We start from the raw sequence: 23,873 nt of genomic DNA, 5'->3' as shown, positions 1-23,873 counted from the left end.
ACTGATCTAGTAAATGCATCTCGATTTAAGAATATTTAGATATTTGGACTGGAAACAAGACAAAAATACTAAATAAGAAGAGGATTTTGTTTTGCAGTGCTCTTGTTTTGTACTCTTTTAGTGTGTGTTCTTGTGCAGTTCCTGTTTCCCCATCATTTTTACTGCAAAAAAACAAGTGCACAGTATCTTTTCCAGGATCTTCAACATTTATCAAAATGTCTAAACTTATTCAGCCCAATGTAAGAACCCCATTTCAGACGGAGTAGGAAAAAACTAAACAAGAGCAAAACACATTAACGGTACATGAAAGATCTCATCATATCTCTTCAGAAAAGAGGTGGATTTTTATTATTAATTATTCTTGGTGATTTGATTAAAAGTGCATACGAGCTCTATAAAATGTCTGTATTTTTTTTTAAAGAAAACTTTCTTTGTGAGAATAAATTTTTGCCACAAGAATAAGAAAGTTAACAGTAGTTCTAATGACTTGTTTGGTTTTCAAAAACCAAAACCAAAACCAAAACAAATACAACAGTCTAAAGATTAACTTTAAAAAAAACTATACACTGAAAAAAAAATTGTTGTTTTTTGTTGGTTTAACTTAAAAAAGTAAGTAACCTAGTTGCCTTAATATTGTGAATTTATTGAAATAAAAAATTTGAGTTGATACAATGAAGGAAATTTGTTTAATAAATAGAAACTCTAAATATTATTGTATCTGAACCACATAAAAAATGTGATAAATCATGAAAATAGCACAATTTGACATGTTTCACTGCGTCATCACAAATAAAACACACACAATTACCCAATAATCTTTTAATAATATTTTAATAAATGTTGTCGAATCTCATTTTTTTTAAATTGTATTAACTCAAAATTTTAATTTCATTGAACTCAAAATTTTAAGGCAACCAGGGAACTTTTTTTCTAAATATTTTTTTACAGTGTAGAAATTTTAAATCATTTCAGAAAAGTGATGATACACTACAAGAAAAAACGACAAATGTCTCCACTTTCATCAGAAGGTGCAGTTTTTAAATGCACTTCTCTTATTTTATTGGGTACACTGTAAAAAATTATGTGTTCAATAAGTTATGACAACATATGTTTTTACATTGTAACTCATCAAAATAAGTTCAGAAATGTTAAACTTTTTTTTATTAGTTATACAAGATGTAACTCTTTTTTTTAAAAATCAGTTTAACATAATTTAAGTTGAAATAACTTAAACATCCAAGTTGATTGTACTGCAAAAGTTCAAAATTTGCCCTTTTTTTAAACAGTGTATGCAGTATTTGTATGTTAATAACCACGTTTTTCTCCATTGAATGTCATCTATTGTAGAGTAATATGTGCAAATGTCCACCTTGAGCTTTGGAAAGGCGCTTTATAAATAAAACTTCTTCTTCTTCTGGTAACTGATAGTAAATGACAAACTCAATTTAATTGAGGGCAGGTTTTCCATCCAATAAATATGTGTAGCCCCAACTCATAAAAAATGAATTCCTGCAATGAAATGTAATTGTGAGTTGGTCCAACTCAATCTTATCAAATACAGTTTAAATTATATTTATATCCTTATAATATGACTTTTGTGAAGTGTCTAACTTGTTAATTGGAAAATCAATAAGCAGTTTCATTCATCATCAGACACAATGTATATAATGAAAGCATGAGAAGAGGCTGGTGTAACTCCTGACATTAGCATAGAGAGCCCACAGCCTAAACACAGCCACTCTTCAGCATAACCATTACACAAACTCCTCTAAATGTCCAACAGAACTGCACATTAAACACTAACATTAACAACACTTAATCCCTACAGTTAGTCTACTAGCGCAGTCCCTTGCAAAGCATGCTGGGAACTACAGATCCTCTGCCCAGCTAGTCATGTCAACTCAAATATTTCATGTATTTTAACACAAAATAATTAAGTAAAATTTTAAAATATATTAAGTTGATTGAACACAATTAAATTAAGTCATGTCAAATTAGATATGTTTAAGTAAAGTGAACATAATTAAATTGAACATTTGTCATTATTTATTTATTTATTTATTTATAATTTGTCATATATTTTATAATAATTTGAAATATATTAAAAAACAAAACAAACAAAAAAACAAAACAAAAATATATGTAAAATCTGATGCTTTTGAATGGCATCTATCACAGAATTGGGTTCTTTAAATAGTCCAGAATATTGATAATCATAAACTTTCATATGATAAAATATCTCAAATAGATCAGCAACAGAAGTCAAACCATTTATTAACCGTTTGAGTTTGTTTTTGGGATTCTCCCTGGTGTGGTTTTCCATACCTTAGTAAAGATACTACAGTAAATCCACAGTATTTTTGTGTAATTTTAACGGTAAAATACTGTAAAAATCCTACAGTTAAAAACAGTGAACTTAACAGAAAGTTTCCATACTATATACGGTGAATAACTGTAATAGATCTAACCTTACATTTAATGTAATTTACAGTAAAATACAGTTAAAAGTTTTTCGAAGTGAAAAAGAACAAGTCGTTGTGTAATTTACAGTGAAAAACCCGTAAATTGACATTCCCAGAATTCCCTGCGTGACTCTTAACATTTGATGTATTTTCATTGAAATAACAGTTTCTTCTGAGTTTTTTCTAATCAGTTATATTACATTTAATGTTGTTAAATTAATGTTTATTGCTTTTATTAAATGTCATGTGTGTTGCCATGATGGTGTTTCGTGTTTGTGTGAATGACACTGTGCACTTTCTAAAAGCTTTGGTTCATCATGTGACTCTCATCTCCACTGTGATTGGCAGTTGTCTGTATTTATCAAAGGTACATCATACATATTAGCATTCCAATAAGTTCGTAATTTAACATTATTTAAGTTAATACAATTTGGTTATTTACTGTAAATTTAACATAAATCTATCAAATCTAAAATATTGCTACTGGATTTTTTAGGGTAAAGTTCTGGCAACCACAGCTGTCCTTTTTTTATACAGTGATTTTTTTGCAGTGTAGAATTTACTACATTTTGTTAATTTACTGTAGTATGTTTACTATGGTATGGTTCAACAACACTATAGTATTTACCGGAGTAATTGCACTATATAAATACACACCCCTAAAGGATTATTAGGAACACCTTCAGTTTCTCATTAATGCAATTATCTAATCAACCAATCACATGGCGGTTTCTTCAATGCATTTAGGGGTGTGGTCCTGGTCAAGACAATCTCCTGAACTCCAAACTGAATGTCAGAATGGGAAAGAAAGGTGATTTAAGCCGTTTTGAGCGTGGTATGGTTGTTGGTGCCAGACGGGCCGGTCTGAGTATTTCACAATCTGCTCAGTTACTGGGATTTTCACACACAACCATTTCTAGGGTTTACAAAGAAAAGGAAAAGGGAAGAGCATCCAGTATGCGGCAGTCCTGTGGGAGAAAATGCCTTGTTGATGCTCGAGGTCAGAGGAGAATGGGCCGACTGATTCAAGCTGATAGAAGAGCAACTTTGACTGAAATAACCACTCGTTACAACCGAGGTATGCAGCAAAGCATTTGTGAAGCCACAACACACACAACCTTGAGGCGGATGGGCTACAACAGCAGAAGACCCCACCGGGGACCACTCATCTCCACTACAAATAGGAAAAAGAGGCGACAATTTGCACAAGCTCACCAAAATTGGACAGTTGAAGACTGGAAAAATGTTGCCTGGTCTGATGACTTCAGGATGATATGAACCTGGATGTCAATTAAGTAAATTAAGTATTTGTGAGGTAAAGTCCCAACTTTCTGCCACTTACAAAACCATTCCAGTAAAAAAACTAGATGAAAACAAAAGTTTCTCCAGACAAACCTTGAAGTTGGCTTGAAAAAGCCTGAATAGAAAGTCTGAAAAAGTTTTAAAAGCTTGAAGTTTAAGTATTTGAAGTTTGATTGTTCTGAAGGCAATACATTTGTGAACGTGCTTTGAACATCCGAAAGCAAGTTGCCTGTGTGTCTGCAACAGTGTTAGGGTAGAGTGGAGGAAGACGCCCCCTACTGCTTTTCCCAATATAACCACTGGATTAAAAAAAAGATATGATGTAGAAGTTTTCAACACAAAGCTTAAACTAGTGACGTACCGTACAGATTTCACATTAAGTGATATAATCTTTAACAGTAAAACATTTTTTTAAAGCTTGTTATGCAGAACATCAGAGTTTTATATGATATGAGAAATAAAAGGCCTGTAGTTAGAAACTCATTGTTATTTAAGGAAAATATAATTATATAAAAAAACAATTCAGACCCAGTCTGTGGGGTAAAACGCTTCCCACTGTCATAACTATAGTTACCGCATGTTCAGAACATCACATTCTTTGTTTTTTCATCAAATGTAATCTAACTATGTGGTTAAATAAAAATATTTCAACTTTATATTTAAAAAATACCTCACATTGGCATTAGCTAGCTAGTTAGCCAGCCAGTTGGCATCAGCTAACACTGTCTTTCAAAAGGGTTCATTTTCAAAACGGTTATCAATAAATATTCATACTTGTATCCTGTTATTTTGGCTTGTCTTTTTAATTTTAAGCTAAAACAAACATAAAAAAACAAATACACAAATTGCTTTGTTAGAGTGGAGGCATTTTACCTCATTACCCTGGTACAAAGTAATGTTTTGTTAAAAATCGAATAACATGGTTTATTAGAAACCATGGCGTTTCCCCCACTCTATGTATGAATATCTATATCTGCAATAAACCAAAGCAGATGATTTTATAGGATTTAGTTTATCATTAATGGTAGATAATTCTGCATATGCTAAAAATATTGGTCAAAGATCTTATCAATATTTTTGATCACCACACTCTAAAAAATGCTGGGGTAAAAACAACCCAAGTTGGGTTAAAAATGGACAAGCCCAGAAATTGGGTTGTTTGAATGGGTCCATTTACTATAGGGTTCAAACAACCCAATTTCTGGGTTTGTCCATTTTTAACCCAACTTGGGTTGTTTTTACCCCAGCATTTTTTAGAGTGCAGAGAACCCTGTAGACACATTACTCATTATAAAGAAGTTAATTGGAAAGAATTCATAAGCCATCAAATAATCAGCTATCAAAATAAATAAATTATAATAAAAATGTAATAATGTGTTTAATAAACACCAATATAGCCTATTTATTCAAACCATTTTGAGTAATCATCATAAACAATTGAAAGCTGAAATTCTCAAAAATCAGACATTGCAATCAGACATTGCCTTCTAGAAACAGAACTTTTAAATGAGGGCAGTTCGCTGTTTCGAAACATTTGACCAAATTTTACTTCACTCTTTTACGATCAAATCCTTCTCTAACCATGACAACATGAATAGCCTATCACTGAAAAGATCTAAGACTCAAGGGTCCATATGTGACCAGTGTTTTGCGATCGAAGTGATATAAGTGATTTTATTGTTTATCAAGCCTCTTTAGGAGTAAAAACGTCATCAAAAACAACCTGACTTTGAAAGATAATTTTAACATGATTATAGCTGAATTCACTGAAGAAGTTGTCATCTGCTCTCAGCTTTATCAGCTAAAAAGATGTTTCTAAAACCTGGTACAGAAATGTGCAATTTCCTTTAAATCTTTTACAGTTTTGCCATCAACACAGAGTTGCTCAACTTTTGAGATGCTGCGATTCCACAGAAGTAAGCAGTTTATATTGCAAAAATGCAGAGCTGCAAGTTCAGATCTTTCCTCCAAATACATGCAGTCAAGGTTTTGAATTTGAGATTATTTCACTAAGATTGCTCCAAGTCATCTAAATTAAAGTAGCCTTCAATTAAGAGGATATTTTAATGTGCCCTAGTCCTGGTACAAAATGTATTCTTAATTGTAGCTGACTTATCCAAATCTGATATGAGCAAATAATTAAATGGGTTTCCTTCGAACCACTTTTGTTGGTCCAGGCAAACTCCAACATAGGGAGTGCTAGGGAATCTTTCTCTCCATACATCCACCAAGTCAAATGTATCTATTAGACCTAATAGTGCAAAAACAAGCTGTCCTCTTATCCAAAGAATTATAAATAGATACATTAAAATATTAATAAAAAAAAAAACAATATTCGAGAACATCCATACAGAAAATACAGAAGATATTCAAATACTAAAGAGAAATCAAATTAGTGTCTGTTATTCCTGTATGGTTGTTACGCCCATGTACGGTGTGGTAGTTAGGATATTCGAACACTTGTAAATAGCTTATTCAGAGACATATATTTTTCTTATGTATTGCAGCATGTGAGGTTATAAAACATGAGCAGACGTCAGTCTTTGATTAATCAGACGCTCTGTTCAGAACACCTGCAGATACAGGCAAACTCATGATTAGACTGACTAATCTCCACAATCCTTTCATCCCAGAGCATCAAAGTCAAAGCGCCAATGACCAATCACACAACACAGCTCAGCTTAGCACAGCACAGCACAGCACAGCACAGCACAGCACAGCACAGCACAGCTCAGCACAGCACAGCACAGCACAGCACAGCACAGCTCAGCACAGCACAGCACAGCACAGCTCAGCACAGCACAGCACAGCACAGCACAGCACAGCACAGCACAGCACAGCTCAGCACAGCTCAGCACAGCACAGCTCAGCACAGCACAGCACAGCACAGCACAGCACAGCACAGCACAGCACAGCACAGCACAGCACAGCACAGCTCAGCACAGCACAGCACAGCACAGCTCAGCACAGCACAGCACAGCTCAGCACAGCACAGCACAGCTCAGGACAGCACAGCATAGCTCAGCACAGCACAGCACAGCTCAGCACAGCACAGCACAGCTCAGCACAGCACAGCTCAGCACAGCTCAGCACAGCACAGCACAGCACAGCACAGCTCAGCACAGCTCAGCACAGCTAAGCTCAGCACAGCACAGCACAGCACAGCACAGCACAGCACAGCACAGCTCAGCACAGCACAGCTCAGCACAGCTCAGCACAGCTAAGCTCAGCACAGCACAGCACAGCTCAGCACAGCACAGCTCAGCACAGCACAGCACAGTTCAGCACAGCTCAGCACAGCACAGCACAGCACAGCACAGCACAGCACAGCACAGCACAGCTCAGCACAGCACAGCACAGCTCAGCACAGCACAGCACAGCACAGCACAGCACAGCACAGCTCAGCACAGCACAGCACAGCTCAGCACAGCACAGCACAGCTCAGGACAGCACAGCACAGCTCAGCACAGCACAGCTCAGCACAGCACAGCACAGCTCAGCACAGCACAGCTCAGCACAGCTCAGCACAGCTAAGCTCAGCACAGCACAGCTCAGCACAGCTCAGCACAGCTAAGCTCAGCACAGCACAGCACAGCACAGCTCAGCACAGCACAGCTCAGCACAGCACAGCTAAGCTCAGCACAGCACAGCACAGCACAGCACAGCTAAGCACAGCACAGCTAAGCACAGCACAGCACAGCTAAGCTCAGCACAGCACAGCACAGCACAGCACAGCTAAGCACAGCACAGCACAGCACAGCACAGCACAGCTAAGCACAGCTCAGCACAGCTCAGCACAGCACAGCACAGCACAGCACAGTTCAGCACAGCTCAGCTCAGCACAGCACAGCACAGCTCAGCACAGCTCAGCACAGCACAGCACAGTTCAGCACAGCTCAGCTCAGCACAGCACAGCACAGCACAGCTCAGCTCAGCACAGCACAGCACAGCTCAGCACAGCTCAGCACAGTTCAGCACAGCTCAGCTCAGCTCAGCACAGCACAGCACAGCACTGCACAGCTCCAGACCTTTTTAAAGGTCTACAGCAACAGAGTCTTAAGGGGGGGGGGCGGAAACACTCAGTTTCAGTCAATTTCATGTCAATCTTGAGTACCTATAGAGTAGTATTGCATCCTTCATATCTCCGAAAAGTCTTTAGTTTTATTATATTTATAGAAGAAATATGGGCTGTACCGAGTCTTTCCGGAAAAAGCCGAGCGCCTGGAGGCGTATCGTGTGGGCGGAGCTAAAGAATGATGAGCGCGCAAAGCGGTGACGTCCTCAAGCGTGGAGAAGCCCATGGCTATCTCAGCTAATAGATATATGATCCAGAATCAGATCCGGAGGATGAAATAAATTGAACAGGGGAAACAGCAACAGCAGGACGTCCGTCTCTGTGGTATGGACTGTATTTAGTGGCCTGTCAACATTTGTGTGTCTTTACTCGCAGTTTATGAGGACATGATTCGGTTTATGGACTATTGTATGCGACTAAACCAAGCGGCAACCTCCCGCGATCTCTCTTGAAGCCAATACGGAAGTAATGTAAACTGCAATTTCTTATCTGGCCACTAGAGCAGCTCCAGTAGGGAGCAGAGTCTCATTGAGCCCCATGTTAAAATTCTCAACTTTAAAGCAGAAAAAAAACATGCTTACAGCCTGGGACAAATTGTGGTTTTTGCCTATACAGCAAATTTTGAGGGGGGTGAATTTTTTTATAACTCATTCGTTTACGTTATATAAAGCCTTAAAGTTCTGCATAATTAAGGGCGTGGTTACAAGTGGATAGCCATTTATCTGCCGTCTATTGTCATTGCGTCACCTCAGCTCCGCCCATAATCCCACCTCTTTGCCCATTTGACTCGCGATGACTCGCTCACAAGATGGCAACGCCCAGCTCGCCCATACTTTAAGCTTCAGAACGGCTTATCGGAATCCTATGGGTGACGTCACGGACACTACGTCCATTTTTTTTTGCAGTCTATGGATTAAACCTTAGCATTAGCAAGCAAAACGGTTTTGCACGTCAGACTAGTGTAACGTTATACAGAGAACAGCAATTGAGTAACGTTAGCGCATTTGAATGACGAAGCACGCGATCGTGTCGTTTACTGATGTTTACTCACGCGACGATAGCCGACAGCACAGACATCTGAAGCAGTTTTACTCACCGGCTGCTTCCAAAGCAGGACCGAACCTTTATCGCTGGGACCGCTCCGTCAAAAACACACTTCTATGGTATGATTTGGTAAAGTCCTGACAGCAGGGAACGGTGGAGATCCACTTTGCGACGCGACTGAAGCGATGTTGTGAAGCTTCCCGTCATTTCTGCGTTCAAATCGGTTCAAATGCAGCGCTGCCTTCCTGGAGTGCTGTGCTGAAGCGTTGAAGTCGCTCGACGTCACCCATAGCGGCGCCTGGATCGCCTGGATCTGCAGCTGAGAGAGTGTTTATGGGCGTGCGTTTCCTCTCTCGCTCTAGTCACGCGCGCGCACCCTACCGGGAGAAGAGCCCGTACGGCCCATACAAGGACCTTCCGCTCTATTAACGTCAAGCCGACCCATACTCGAAAAAAACTCTCCGAAACTTGTGAGAAACCGGAAGGAGTATTTTTGAAACAGAAATCCTCCATCAAACGTCCAACATTAGTTTTTGAAACTTTGTCTATGTTTAGGATGGGAATCCAAGTCTTTAACAGTGTAAAAAGCTCAGTATGCATGAAACAGCATTTCACCCCCCCCCCCCCCTTTAAATACAAGAAACACAAACAGCATGTCCTTCAGTTGTCTGATGCTTCAGAGAACATCCTAAAATTCCTCCTTGGCCTCAACCCACTTTATTTTCATCAACCGTTTGAAATAAAATGAATACATTAATAAACTTTATAAATCTAACTTTTATTTACAAGTGTTTATGTTTGTTATTTGTATTAATGAAAACGTTATTAAACACTTTACAGCTTGTAAAAATAACTTTTTACTGGCATAACTGTTGGATGGCATTGTAGACCAGAGAACATATTCTTCTAGAATATCACTGTCACTTCATGCCTAATGCTTGACATGCAGCGCTTACTAATATTAGGTGCATCTCTTTCCATGATTTGGAACTCGATTCTGTGTTTTTGTTCTTTATGCTCACAGATCAGCCATTTCTGGCCCAATGGCAACATCTGGTGTACAGAGCATGTAAGCAACTCGCAGGTAGATCTACAACTTTAGGCCAGTCGATTTCAATTTAAGGGCCAGTGAAGGGACAGTCTTCAGGGACAGAGCATGGCGTTGTACACCAGTGTTCAGTTTAAACGTGACTAGGATTGCAAATGGAACGAAGGTTTCTGAAACTTTCCAGGATTTTGGAAATGTTCTGGAAACTTTGTAACCCTAAATGTGACTTGCCTATCTTTTATCTTGAGTTTCTCAAATTTTTCGTAACTTTACACGACAAGTGGTCCATTTTTCTGCAGTATTTCCTTGGAGACAAAGGTTTGATAGTGGCTAAAGTTGTATCATTGTGAGCTTGGTTAATTTAATCTGCTGACTACATGTAATATTGTTCTTTGAATGAGACAGATGGCAATGATGGTCACAGAACTTGACTTCTTTATCCATCATGACTACTTCCCTATAGGTAACCTCACGTCCTTGTATTCACATATGCATTACGTCCTTCAGCATTTTACAATATTTACTAAAATACATTACAGATATGTAATTGCCACTAAAGCATTGCTGAGACCATGTTCAGCCTTTGATGGAAACGGTATTCTGGTGGCTGTGGCTCTTCCAGCAGGATAATGCTCCTGACACAAAGCACAAATGCTTCAGGAAAGATTTGAGGAGCACAACAACCAGTTTGAGGCGTCGACTTGTCCTCCAGATTCCCCAGATCTCAATCCAATCGAGCGTCTGTGGGATGAGCTGAACAAACAAGTCCGATCCATGGAGGCGCCACCTCGCAACTTACAGGACTTAAAGGATCTGCTGCTAACATCTTGGTGCCAGATACCACAGCACACCTTCAGGGGTCTAGAGGAGTCCATCAGAGACGGGTCAGGGATTTAGATGCTTCATACGTTGTGGAAATGAACGGGTCTTTATCATCGCTGAAGTTCTTTTGTATTATAAATCTTATAAAAATTAAAAATGGGTTTCAAACAGGAACAGGTGGAAATAACAGATGGGCCGCTTCTCTATTGTATAAACTGAACAATTTCAGACCCTGTCCACCTTCACCAGAGTACAAAAAGATGACCATGAGATATATAGAGAGCTGTCAGACTTCTGGACTAGAGCATTCAAATCAAGACATAAAAAAATTAAATATGACAATTTATTTGAACTATTTTGTAAAAAATACTAAATCATTTTCCTATCTTAAAACTTTACAGATTATACAGATATCTTAAATCACACAGTAATGTCTTCGCTCTGCACACGAGTATGTGACATGTTAACTTACACCTGACAGAAAACACAGATCATCCAAAAATACGTTACAAAATGTGTACTGAGGCCAATATATTAAACAGCATATAGAAAGAACACACATTGTGTGTTTAATACTGTATGAGGTCAATTCATTGCTAAAAGAAATTGACACAGACTCTCACAAACAACTGGTTATATTATCATGTAAAATTGAGTACCAGTATAAATGTCACTTCAGAAGAAGACACAAAAGGTTTCTTTGTTTGACTCTGCATGAAGGATTGGATCATTTTGGAAAGTTACACAAACACAAATGTGTGTGATGTTCACTATGGGTGTGTGTGTGTTAAACCTGTTGAATGCGATGTGTCTGTAGTGGCTCTTTATTCTCCATCAGCGGATCTAGAGAAGGTCAGACTATCATCTGCAGCCTGTAAAACACAGACAGTCAAATGATCAGCTAAAACAAACTATTTGCACTATTAGTCAGTGATGTGATGTAAAAAAAACATTACATTTTTAATTACCCATTAAGAAAATCCATTATTTTTCCTATTACGAATTTTGTATCAAAACCACCAAGAATGATGACCCTTGACCCTTAATCCTGTATGATTGTCCTCTTTCTGACATTAGCCAATGAAAGTAATACATCAACAAGTCCTCCAACTCTACGACCACTTATGTCGTTTGCACCATCCCTTGAATACAACCCACTGGAGCATTTTCTAAATTAGTGCCCCTGATGGCAGCAGGCAATATCACAGAAACGTTTGACTCAATGCATTGTGGGTTTATTAATCTGCATGGCGATCACGGCCAATTCCAGTATGTTATGAAATTGTATAATGTAAAAATGTGATAAAAGATCTGCCATTGCTCCTTGCAGATCCTCTCCAGTTCTGTCAGGTTAGATTTCTGCCATGTTCAGGTCTCTCCAGAGATGCTCAACTGGGATTTTTCTCATTAATGTACACACAGCACCCCACATTGACAGAAAAACACTTCACTTTCAGGAAAACTGAAATATCACATGGTCCTCAGTATTGAGAGCCTTTGCTCAGTGTTTAGTAGAAGCACCCTTTTGACCTAATACAGCCATGAGTCTTTTTGGGAAAGATGAAACGTTTTTCACTCCTGGATTTGGGGATCCTCTGCCATTCCTCCTGCAGATCCTTGTCACATGCCTGTCCTGTCTTGAGTGCACATGTGGGTTTGTTATGTTGAGCATGTGTCATTGTCAGATCCCTCCCCCTTGTCATCTTATTAGTGTTTATTGGCCCCACCTGTGTTCCCTGATTCCCTTTTGATTTCTTCCCTTTATAAGCTCCTTGTGTTTGTCAGTCTGGGTCGGATCGTTGTTATGTTGTGTAATGTCTGCGTCTTCCGTCCTCCCCGTGATTCTGTTGGTTTGTTTAAGTTTGTATTTATATTATTCTATTATGTGTTTTTCCCCCTCGTGGGTTTTGTTTTGAGTTTATGTTTTGTTTTTGTAAATAAATAATCTTTCTCCTGCACTTGAGTCCTCGCACCATTTTCCATTTCCTTTGTCTGTGACGTGACAGAACGATCCGACCCTACTATGAGGACTCAGCAGAGAAGGCCTCCTTCGGTGCCAGTTCCGGGGGTCCCGAGTCCGGGAGCCCTGAGTCCAGATATGGCCTGGAGGGCTGTAATAGGAGGCTTTGTGGTGGCAGTCCTAAATGCTTGGGAGAAGCACAGGGTGTCATCAACAACTCCGGTGGTCCCTGTGTCGGTGGATCGTGCTCCGGTGGTCCCCGTGTCGGTGGATCGTGCTCCGGTGGTCCCTGTGCCAGTGGATCGTGTTCCGGTGGTCCCTGTGCCGGTTGATCGTGCTCCGGTGGTCCCTGTGCCGGTGGATCGTGTTCCGGTGGTCCCTGTGCCGGTGGATCATGCTCCGATGGTCCCTGTGCCGGTGGATCGCGCTCCGGTGGTCCCTGTGCCGGTGGATCGCGTTCCGGTGGTCCCTATGCCGGTGGATCGTGTTCCGGTGGTCCCTGTGCCGGTGGACTCCGTTACGGTGGTCCCGAGTCCGGAAACGGCCTGGAGGGCTGTGATGGGATGCTTTGTGGTGGCAGTCCTGCATGCGTGGAAGGAGCACAGGGCTTTATCCGAAGCCCCGGAGGCAGTTCCGGTGGTCTCAGTTCCGGCGGATCGTGTTCCGGTGGTCCCTGTGCCGGTGGATCGTGTTCCGGTGGTCCCAGTTCCGGCAGATCATGTTCCGGTGGTCCCAATGCCAGCAGATCGTATTCCGGTGGTCCCGGTGCCGGTGGATACTGCTGGACTGGAGAAGTTTCCCCAACGCCCTGCCTGCGCCGCTGAGGCGTCCTGCTCTCCGTGCGCCGCTGAGGCGTCCTGCTCTCCGTGCGCCGCTGAGGCGTCCTGCTCTCCGTGCGCCGCTGAGGCGTCCTGCTCTCCGTGCGCCGCTGAGGCGTCCTGCTCTCCGTGCGCCGCTGAGGCGTCCTGCTCTCCGTGCGCCGCTGAGGCGTCCTGCTCTCCGTGCGCCGCTGAGGCGTCCTGCTCTCCGTGCGCCGCTGAGGCGTCCTGCTCTCCGTGCGCCGCTGAGGCGTCCTGCTCTCCGTGCGCCGCTGAGGCGTCCTGCTCTCCGTGCGCCGCTGAGGCGTCCTGCTCTCCGTGCGCCGCTGAGGCGTCCTGCTCTCCGTGCGCCGCTGAGGCGTCCTGCTCTCCGTGCGCCGCTGAGGCGTCCTGCTCTCCGTGCGCCGCTGAGGCGTCCTGCTCTCCGTGCGCCGCTGAGGCGTCCTGCTCTCCGTGCGCCGCTGAGGCGTCCTGCTCTCCGTGCGCCGCTGAGGCGTCCTGCTCTCCGTGCGCCGCTGAGGCGTCCTGCTCTCCGTGCGCCGCTGAGGCGTCCTGCTCTCCGTGCGCCGCTGAGGCGTCCTGCTCTCCGTGCGCCGCTGAGGCGTCCTGCTCTCCGTGCGCCGCTGAGGCGTCCTGCTCTCCGTGCGCCGCTGAGGCGTCCTGCTCTCCGTGCGCCGCTGAGGCGTCCTGCTCTCCGTGCGCCGCTGAGGCGTCCTGCTCTCCGTGCGCCGCTGAGGCGTCCTGCTCTCCGTGCGCCGCTGAGGCGTCCTGCTCTCCGTGCGCCGCTGAGGCGTCCTGCTCTCGCCGCACCTCCCTGGCGCTCCCTGCACTGGCCGCTCCACCCAGGAGTTCTGCTCTGCCCGCGCCTCCCCGCCCTGCTCTACCCGCGCCGCCCTGGCTGCCTGAACTTTCCGGGCCGCCCCGGCCGCTTGAACTCGGTGGGCCTCCCGAACTCGGCGGGCCGCCCTGGCCATTCGAATTTTGTGGGCCACCATGGCCTCCTGAACTTTTTGTTTTCCTTGTCCTTCCCTTGTTTACCCCTCCCTTGTCGGTTCCTTCCTGGTCTGTCCCTCCCGTCCCACCCTGGTCTGTCCCTCCCGTGCCCCCCTGGTCTGTCCCTCCCGTGCCGCCCTGGTGTGTCCCTTCCGTCCCGCCCTGGTCTGTCCCGCCCGTCCCTAGTGGAGCGTCTGGTAGCCGCTCCTTAAGGAGGGGGTAATGTCACATGCCTGTCCTGTCTTGAGTGCACATGTGGGTTTGTTATGTTGAGCATGTGTCATTGTCAGATCCCTCCCCCTTGTCATCTTATTAGTGTTTATTGGCCCCACCTGTGTTCCCTGATTCCCTTTTGATTTCTTCCCTTTATAAGCTCCTTGTGTTTGTCAGTCTGGGTCGGATCGTTGTTATGTTGTGTAATGTCTGCGTCTTCCGTCCTCCCCGTGATTCTGTTGGTTTGTTTAAGTTTGTATTTATATTATTCTATTATGTGTTTTTCCCCCTCGTGGGTTTTGTTTTGAGTTTATGTTTTGTTTTTGTAAATAAATAATCTTTCTCCTGCACTTGAGTCCTCGCACCATTTTCCATTTCCTTTGTCTGTAACGTGACAATCCTCTCCAGTTCTGTCAGGTTGGATGGTAAACGTTGGTGGACAGCCATGTTCAGGTTTCTCCAGAGATGCTCAACTGGGTTTAAGTCAGGGCTCTGGCTGGGCCATTCAACAACAGTCACGAGTTGTAGTGAAGCCACTCCTTCATTATCTTAGCTGTGTGCTCAGGGTCATTGTCTTGGTGGAAGGTGAACCTTCGGCTCAGTCTGAGGTCTTGAGCACTCTGGAGAAGGTTTTTGTCCCGGATATCCCTGTACTTGGCCACATTCATCTTTCCCTCGATTGCAACCAGTCGTCCTGTCCCTGCAGCTGAAAAACACCCCCACAGCATGATGCTGCCACCACCAGGCTTCACTGTCGGGACTGTATTGGCAGGTGATATTTTCTCCACACATACCGCTTAGAATTAAAGCCAAAAAGTTCTATCTTGGTCTCATCAGACCAGAGAATCTTATTTCTCACCATCTTGGAGTCCTTCAGGTTTTTTTATAGCAAACTTTCATGTGTCGTGCACTGAGGAGAGGCTTCCGTCGAGCCACTGCAGTGATGGTTGACTTTCTACAACTTTCTCCCATCTCCCGACTGCATCTCTGGAGCTCAGCTACAGTGATCTTTGGGTTCTTTTTTATCTCTCTCACCAAGTCTTTTCTCCCCCGATAGCTCAGGTTGGCCGGACGGCCAGCTCTAGGAAGGGTTCTGGTCGTCCCAAACGTCTTCATTTAAGGATTATGGAGGCCACGGTGTTCTTAGGAACCTTAAGTGCAGCAGAAAGTTTTTTGTAGCCTAGGCCAGATCTGTGCCTTGCCACAATTCTGACTCTGAGCTCTTCAGGCAGGTCCTTTGACCTCATGACTCTCATTTACTCTGACATGCACTGTGATATTTCATTTTTTCTTTTTTAACAAATCTGCAAAAATGTCAACAAGTCTGTGTTTTTCTGTCAATATGAGGTGCTGTGTGTACATTAAGGAGAAAAAAATGAAATGTTTTCTGCTTTTCTACATCCATTCGTTGTCATTTCCACAACACCCAGTCATTTCCACAACCTCATAACCTTTTAGAAAATATGTATAAAATTGTAACCACTCATAAAAAAAATTCTGCATAGTTTATGGGATAATGTTCCACTTAATGTAATAACACAAGTAGTTATGAAATGCATCTAAGCAATGCAATATTATATTTCAGGCTGTGATGGATGTAAGCTTTGTGCTTGGGCTTCATGACAATTAATTTACTCAATCCACAAATCTATGGTAATTGCAATATTTACATTTACATTTATGCATTTGGCAGACGCTTTTATCCAAAGCGACTTACACTGCATTCAAGGTACACATTTTACATTATTGTCAATTCTTATATTATAGTCTCTTCAATATAGGTATAAATATGTAAAACTATGTGTGAAAGTGGTCTTACACTGTTAAGAAATTTTGTATATCATAATAATTTTAAATAATAATCAAATATTTACATGTGATTGAAATTACATGTGTTCGGTGCGGATCGAAAAATATGTCAAAACCCCCCAATTTGTCTTATAATGTAAGTGCGTTCTCTTATGGATCATTAAAGTAGACCAGTTATAGTTAACTATTAGATTGTGACAATTTTGATGTGAACACTTTTCCCCCCCTCAAGATCACAAGGCCAAAAGTGCCTGTAGTTGAAGAACCACCTGTTATTTTAATGCGCCAGACCTATTCTTTATTGAGCCATCAATCAAGACTACTTCACCTAAATACAAGCACACACCCTTGTATTCTCATATACACTAAAATATATTCCTAACATCATGTTGGTGGTATGTGTCAAAGGAACATCCACATCCCAGCAGAACATTGGCCAAAGCATCACACTGCCTCCGCCGGCTCGCCTTCTTCCCATAGTGCATCCTGGGGCCAAGTGTTCCCAATGGGCACCCTGACTGGTCAGAGGCTATGCCGCCCCATACGCACCAAACTGAGCTGCTCTGTGTATTCTGACAGCTTTCTATCAGAACCAGCATTAACTTCTGGAGCAGTTTGAGCTCCAGTAGCTCGTCTGTTTGATGGGACCCCACGGGCCAGCCTTCGCTCCCCACGTGCATCAATGAGCCTTGGCCGCCCATGACCCTGTGGCCGGTTCTCCACTGTTCCTTCCTTGGAGCACTTTTGAAAGTTTTGATAGATGGCACACACTGGTCTCTCAGTGATCAGAGTTGTTTAGCACAGGGGTTTTCAATCTGGGTTCAAGGGGTCACAAGGGAGGGAAAACTAAAATAATAAAAATAATAATAAAAAATTATAAGACTAAAATAAGTAAATAATTAGATTAAGAAATAGTTGAAAATAATAAATATACATAATTTTTATTTAAAAGTTCAAATTAGATTAAAATAAATAAATAACGTTTATTAGTATACATATATAAAAATACATAAAAATGAAATAAACAGATAAATAATACATTAATATTGTTAAATTACTAAAATTATTCTCGGTAAGTTACATTGTTATTGATAAGTAACATTATTACATTAGAAATATAGAAAAATATAATAATGTAACTTAACAGAAACTAATTTTGGCACGTATAGTCTAAAACAACAAAGATGTTTTTTTTTTAATTCACAATTTTAACTTAAAACATTGGTATATAAAGTTAAGCCTTTATGCTGAATGCAGCCATTTGGGTACTATTATTGCCATCTAGTGGCTACTGAACAAGTTTAGTTTAGTTTAGTTTAATTTATACCAACATAGGTCACCAGATGTCACCAAACTCATCACATTTTTAGGTTTTGGTTCTCTCAACAAACTGGAATAGTTTTTTTTTATTGAAGTTAAATTACTGTTAAATATATAAAATAGATATATTTTACATAAAAATATGGTACTTTTAGTGGTAAATAAATTCAAAAATACAACATAAATAAAAAAACCCTGCATAGATTGATATTTTTTATATTATTGAACATAGGCTATTGATATAACATTTTTGGAGGGATCACACATCAGACCCTCGTGCCCTAAAGTGTCCACGAAGGACCATAGAAGGGCTGTTAAATGAAGGTCTTTAAGATTGATGGCTTTTACATTTTAGAATGGGGTCCCTAATAAGAAGGCAGATTATATTTGGGGGTGCATGGCATGATGTGAGAGACTGAAAGCTGGTTTACAGCCGCTCGTCATGTGAGTGTTGTGGAGGCGGCGCGGCTCAGTCAGACTCAGGGCTGATGTTCAGTCATCATGGGCTGCTGTTGCTTCTGCTCGGAGGGTCATAACTCTGACTATTTATGATGTTTTACGGTAACAAATGGAGATATGTCTCAGGAATTAAGGATTGGTTTCTCTCAACTTTCGCTGTTTCTGATCCGCGCCTTCAACAACACTTTTAACACTCAACTTCTCATGCTAGCCGAAGCTAACTCAAATCAATGCCAGATTTCCCAGTCTTCACGAGGATCATGATGGGAATTTTACTTTATTCCAATTCGCTTTTATATTTTACCTTATTTTAACGAGATACGAGAATATATGAGGTTTTCATTTCCTGCATCCAGGGAGTTTAATATGAATTCCTCAGTGGATTTATCGCTGAAGAAAGCGCTGAAAACTCCTCCGACGCGACGAACTGCCGAGGTAACGTTAAAAACACACACAACTTCATCACGACTGCGATTTCGATTCATTCAGTGAAAGATTCATGAGCTAACTTCAGTGTTAATACATACTTTATGTGTTTCTGTAGTAGCTGTGATGGTTTGTTTTGGTTCCCTAAGTGATGTTTTTCTATTGTTTATGATGATATTTGTAGTACTGACAGATGTTCAACTATTACACCGATTCCTCAGTTAATCACAGTAGAATATTTGATTAATAATCTCAAGTCATTTATTAATGACAGAAATCAATGACAGTCACCAGGCTGTGTCTCAAATCATAGTGAGCTGACTGACTAGACATCATTTCCGGGCTTCACACTATTATGAATACACCCATTCACATCATAATAGTGTACATTAGTTTGTATCTGGTGATCAATTCAATCCCTGATGTGTATGCAGATGTTTGGAGAGAAGACTTTTGGCGGGCTAGACTTCAAGAAGTGTTGCCATGACCTCTTTCTAGTGTGTGCACATCTGGATCTGAGTGTTTTTAATAAGACAACACAAGTGGTGCATTATTATTACAAATGTTCATCGGCGTAAATCTGCGTCATGGTATTAAAAATCTGCCAAGTTTGACTTTAAGACATCAGTTCAAAGTGCAAAGGTTGGTTTTATTGCAGGGCTCAACAATTACAAATGTTTTGTTGATGTTTGGCAGGTAATTTTAACCTCCTCATACATGTTAACCAACATGATCTTGGTGACATCGGCACGATTTGCAACAAAACTAATAAAAGAAAACCATGGCATATGAAGCAGTTTTCAATGGCAACGAAAGTGCAAGTGAGCTGTTCGGTTTAGCTGGCCAAAAACTATGCCACATAGGTTATGGTTAGCTTACGGCCAAATATTGTCAAGCACTGAATTTGCATTGTTTCCCAACTTTTTGTTGATGAGTAAAAAAATCCCATGACAAACATGCACTGCTTTAAATAGTATATGAAAAGTATTACTCCCATTTAATGTGAAACTTAAGTCAGGTAGGAGCACAATAAGGACATATAGGTAGCTATATAATGCCATTGGAGATGATAAAACGAATTTAATTTACATATCATAGCTGTCTGGCTTTTATTTGGTCAGACATTTGTTGCATGTCATAATTATAATATTAACTTTTTATGAAAATCAATCTTGAATGACAATAATATGTGTTTTGTCCGTCATTAGAATTACATTTAATCAACTTACAGGATATAAAGTAGGGATGCATCGATAGGATTTTTTGGGGGCTGATACCGATTTTAACAAACAATCATTGGTGATTTCAATACCGATATTTATCACTTGCCATTTTAATTGAAATTTTGACATGAAATAGTGTTTTGATTGTGTTTTAAAGCAGCAAAGTAAAAAAAAAAAGATATTAGGGGGGGGGGGGGGGGGGGGGGTGTTCAGGTTTGATTGCCCCGAATATTGATTTCGATCTTGCTCCAGTATCAATTCATACTGTAGAAGGAAAAATACGTTTGCATTTTAGCAGTATTGTAAAATTTTCTTGGGTTAAATTATATTTGGTCGCATTCATTAATATTCACTTGTGTGTGCTTAAATAAGTATCTTTAAAAATATTAGGATGTATGTTTTAAAATGTCACATTTAAAGAAATCTAGTGTTTGATCACATCTAAGTATGTATTAAAAAAATAAATAAGTAAGCAGTTGTGATCTGCAATACTTTGTTAAGCAACCAGATAGGCCTACATGTATATTTATTAAAGAGCCATACAGGCACCTGATGGCATTACAAAGCACCATAATTAAAAATAATATTGAGTACTAAAAGATCTCCTCAAAATATTCAATAAATATTATTAAACTAAAATATTGAACATTTATTGAACAATAGTTAAGGTGTGTGGTCACATTTGACCACCAATCAGGAATACCTGAGGGCTAAATACCTGAGCAACATGATGATCTCCGTCATAGAATTACACTGCAAATATGGTCGGCCTAATGACTCTTTTTTTCTGGCGTTAACTCTGGTGTTAGCTGTGTTATGCCACATTAAGTGTGCCAAAACACTATTTGTTGTTTGAATTTCATATTAAAACTTAGACATTGTTTCATATCAAAAGCAGATTTGGCAACTTGAGTGTGTGGTTTACTTGGGCAGAGACAGAGTGTGTGTGTTATGCCAAATGTGTGAGAGTTGGCAACCCTGCAGGTCGAGTGGAACGCACCGTGTGTGTGTGTGTGTGTGTGTGTGTGTGTGTGTGTGTGTGTGTGTGTGAATGAATAACGATACGCAATATGTGGCGACAGGTGTTGATTCTGTGGCGCTTCGCCACAAATGAGTCTGTGTGGGAAACACTGATGCATAAATACAACACTGAATCAAGCAGTGCTTTTTAAGTAGTTTGATGTTAAATAACAATGCATATTTTTCACTCTATAAATTAAATACATGCATTATTATTACATTGAGACATAGCTAAATTCAACTGTACAACATTTATATATTTCTGTCCCAGTTACTTTGTTAAACTGAACTTTTATTTTGACGGGTTGCCGTGAAGACCTTCGAGTTTCTGTGTGTGTGTTTATGATATGATGATAGATTTTGTCTAATTAAATGGTAAAATGATTGATATTGACATTGAGATTGACATTGGTAAAATGTCCATATTGAGGCGGCTGAAAAACACAGCGTGTGTGTGTGTGTTAGGGAAATTAAATGCATCTGCTCCATTGATTCACACACAGAAACACGAATGATTCATATTTAAACAGTCTTTTTGTGGCTTAATATTCACCATAATTCAAGTGAATGTCTGACGTTTTATTTATTCACCAAAACTTTGACCAATTCCGTGATGTTCTGTGTTATAAATTCAGTTATTACTGGATTCCGTCTGCATCTGAATCGCGGAAATAAATATGTTATGTAAGTTATTAAGTCAGTAGAGTAGTAGTCTTTTGTTGTTTGATTAACATTAAAATGCAGACAGCACTGCAGCAGGAATATACAGAGGTGGTCGAAATTGTTGGTGGTACCCCTGGTAAATATGATCAAATATGGCTATAAAAAATAAATCTGCATTAGTTATCCTTTTGATCTTTTATTTAAAAAAAATCACAAAAATCCAACCTTTCATTGAAGAAAAAGAAGTGAAAATGGGGCGTAAATCCCATTATGAAATAAATGCTTTTCTCCAAAACACGCTGGCCACAACTATTGGGACCCCTAGAATTTTAAATGAGTAAAATATCTCTGAAGTATATTAACATTAATGTTTTTTAACACAATTGTCCAGCTATAATGTCTAGTTTCACAGGATTATAAAAACGAGGAAGCAATTCGAGAAGGCCTAATTTCCTTAATCATTCATCACAATGAGTGAAAGCACAGAATATAGCTCTGATGTGCAGCAAAAGAGTGTTGAGCTTCACAAAATAGAAAGAGGCTGAAGGAAAACAGCTAAAGCATTGAAATCCCCATTTCCACCATCAGGGCAATAATGAAGAAGCTCCATTTAACTAAAGATGTTACAAATCTGCCTGAAAGAGGATGTGTGTGTAGATCGTCCTAATGCACAAGAGGAGGAGAGCTCAAGTGCACAAAGACTCTCCAAGATCACAGATGGAGAATCGCAGAGATTAGTTGAGTCTTGGGGTCAGAAAGCCTAACAAAAATTAAACCCTACAGCACCACATGTTGTTTGGGAGGGATTCAAAAAAATCATGCAGAAACAAACTCCAGCATATTCAGTGGTCAGACAGGACTGGCAATTCAGACGGGACCTGCTTCTGTGGTCAGATGAAACTATAAAAGAGCTTTTGGCAGCAAATCTACCAGAAGGGTTTGGTGCAAACAGGGATAAAAAGTACCCCATGACCATGGCTAAAAATACAGCGGGATCTTTAATGGTGTGGGGCTATTTTTTGCTGAAGGTCCTGGACTTCTTGTTCAGAGACATGGTGTCATGGACTCTAGCGAATACCAACAGGTAAAAAATCAAAACCTGATGGATTCTGCTAGAAATCTTATAATGGGCTATGGTTTAAACTTCCTTTAGGACAGCGATCCAAAACAAACATCAAAATCAACACACAAATGTGTCAATAAACACAAAATTAAGCTTCTGTCATGGCTGTCCCACTCCTGACCTGAACCCTATAGAAAGCAGGGCTGGCGTTTGCTATGGGCAAGCTACACTGTAAAAAATTATATGTTCAATAAGTTATGACAACATATGTTTTACTGTGCGTTCACACCGTCGGCGGCGAGAGCGGCAAGCTGGCCGGAAGTCATTCATTTTCAATGGGAGCCGGGCGGCAAGCTCCGGCGAGAGCGGCGCGGCGCGTCTTGGACGATTTGGGCGTCGAGGAGAGTTGAAATCAGCTCAACTTTATGGTAATGAGCTATGACGCGGTTCGGCGGCAACAGGCGGCAACCAGTCAGAATGTAGAAGGGCTCCGCTTGAGAGAAATCCAGATAACGCAGGCCTGTAAACTTTGGTTCCGACCACATTAGTTCCCAAGCAAATTGTAGGAGAGGTTGATCATTGCTGTGCGGGTTTCCCTATCATTTATGACAAGATCATTCATAATGATGTGTAATTTGTTAAGAAGTCACGCAACACTATTTTACAGGCGCTAGAACGCTCGTTGTTCAGCGGGTGTGCAATTAATTCTTACTTTCACATTTAAACGATTTCATGAAGTTAATTTATACCCTACTTGTGGTTAGTATATCCATCAACATGCTTTTTTGATTTGCGGCCTCTTTAAATACAGTTTAAAAAAAGAAAAAACATTCGATCTACGTCAGAGCGGCAGCACGTCCACGGAGCTTTCTACAGCGTCGTTGTCAGAGCGGCAAGAGCGAATTTTGACGCTCTCGCCGGCGGTGGTGTGAACGCACGGTTAGTGTTGTCAAAAATATCGATATTTCGATATTTATCGATACTGGAATATCTGAAACGATACGATTCTTAGTTTTTACAGTATCGATACCAGCTGCGCTCTCCTCTCCGACCAAAAGCGAGTTGACACACACCGGCATATACTCACTCAGCCCGGTTAACCTCTGAGCACGGCGAACGCGCGTTCTGCTGGACTTTTTCCTCATGACAGTGT

At 40.9% G+C, this 23,873-nt stretch overlaps 2 protein-coding genes across 2 annotated transcripts in view; one reads left to right on the top strand and one right to left on the bottom strand.

Moving 5' to 3' along the window:
• Positions 1-23,873, bottom strand: part of ube2b (ubiquitin-conjugating enzyme E2B (RAD6 homolog)) — a 254,975-nt gene that overhangs the window by 203,525 nt on the left and 27,577 nt on the right. The window lies entirely within an intron of this gene.
• The window catches only part of rapgef6 (Rap guanine nucleotide exchange factor (GEF) 6), a 192,353-nt gene continuing 186,669 nt past the window's right edge, over positions 18,190-23,873 (top strand). Inside the window, exon 1 of the mRNA XM_067423107.1 lies at positions 18,190-18,760. Coding sequence (XP_067279208.1) covers positions 18,656-18,760 — 105 coding nt within the window. The 5' untranslated portion in view covers positions 18,190-18,655. The remainder of the gene's footprint in view (positions 18,761-23,873) is intronic.

The sequence above is a fragment of the Pseudorasbora parva genome, chromosome 18 (genome assembly GCF_024679245.1).
Source record: "Pseudorasbora parva isolate DD20220531a chromosome 18, ASM2467924v1, whole genome shotgun sequence".
In the NCBI taxonomy this organism is placed as follows: Eukaryota; Metazoa; Chordata; class Actinopteri; order Cypriniformes; family Gobionidae; genus Pseudorasbora; species Pseudorasbora parva.
Note: the sequence above shows the minus strand (reverse complement) of the source record. Positions and strands in the feature narration are given on the sequence as shown.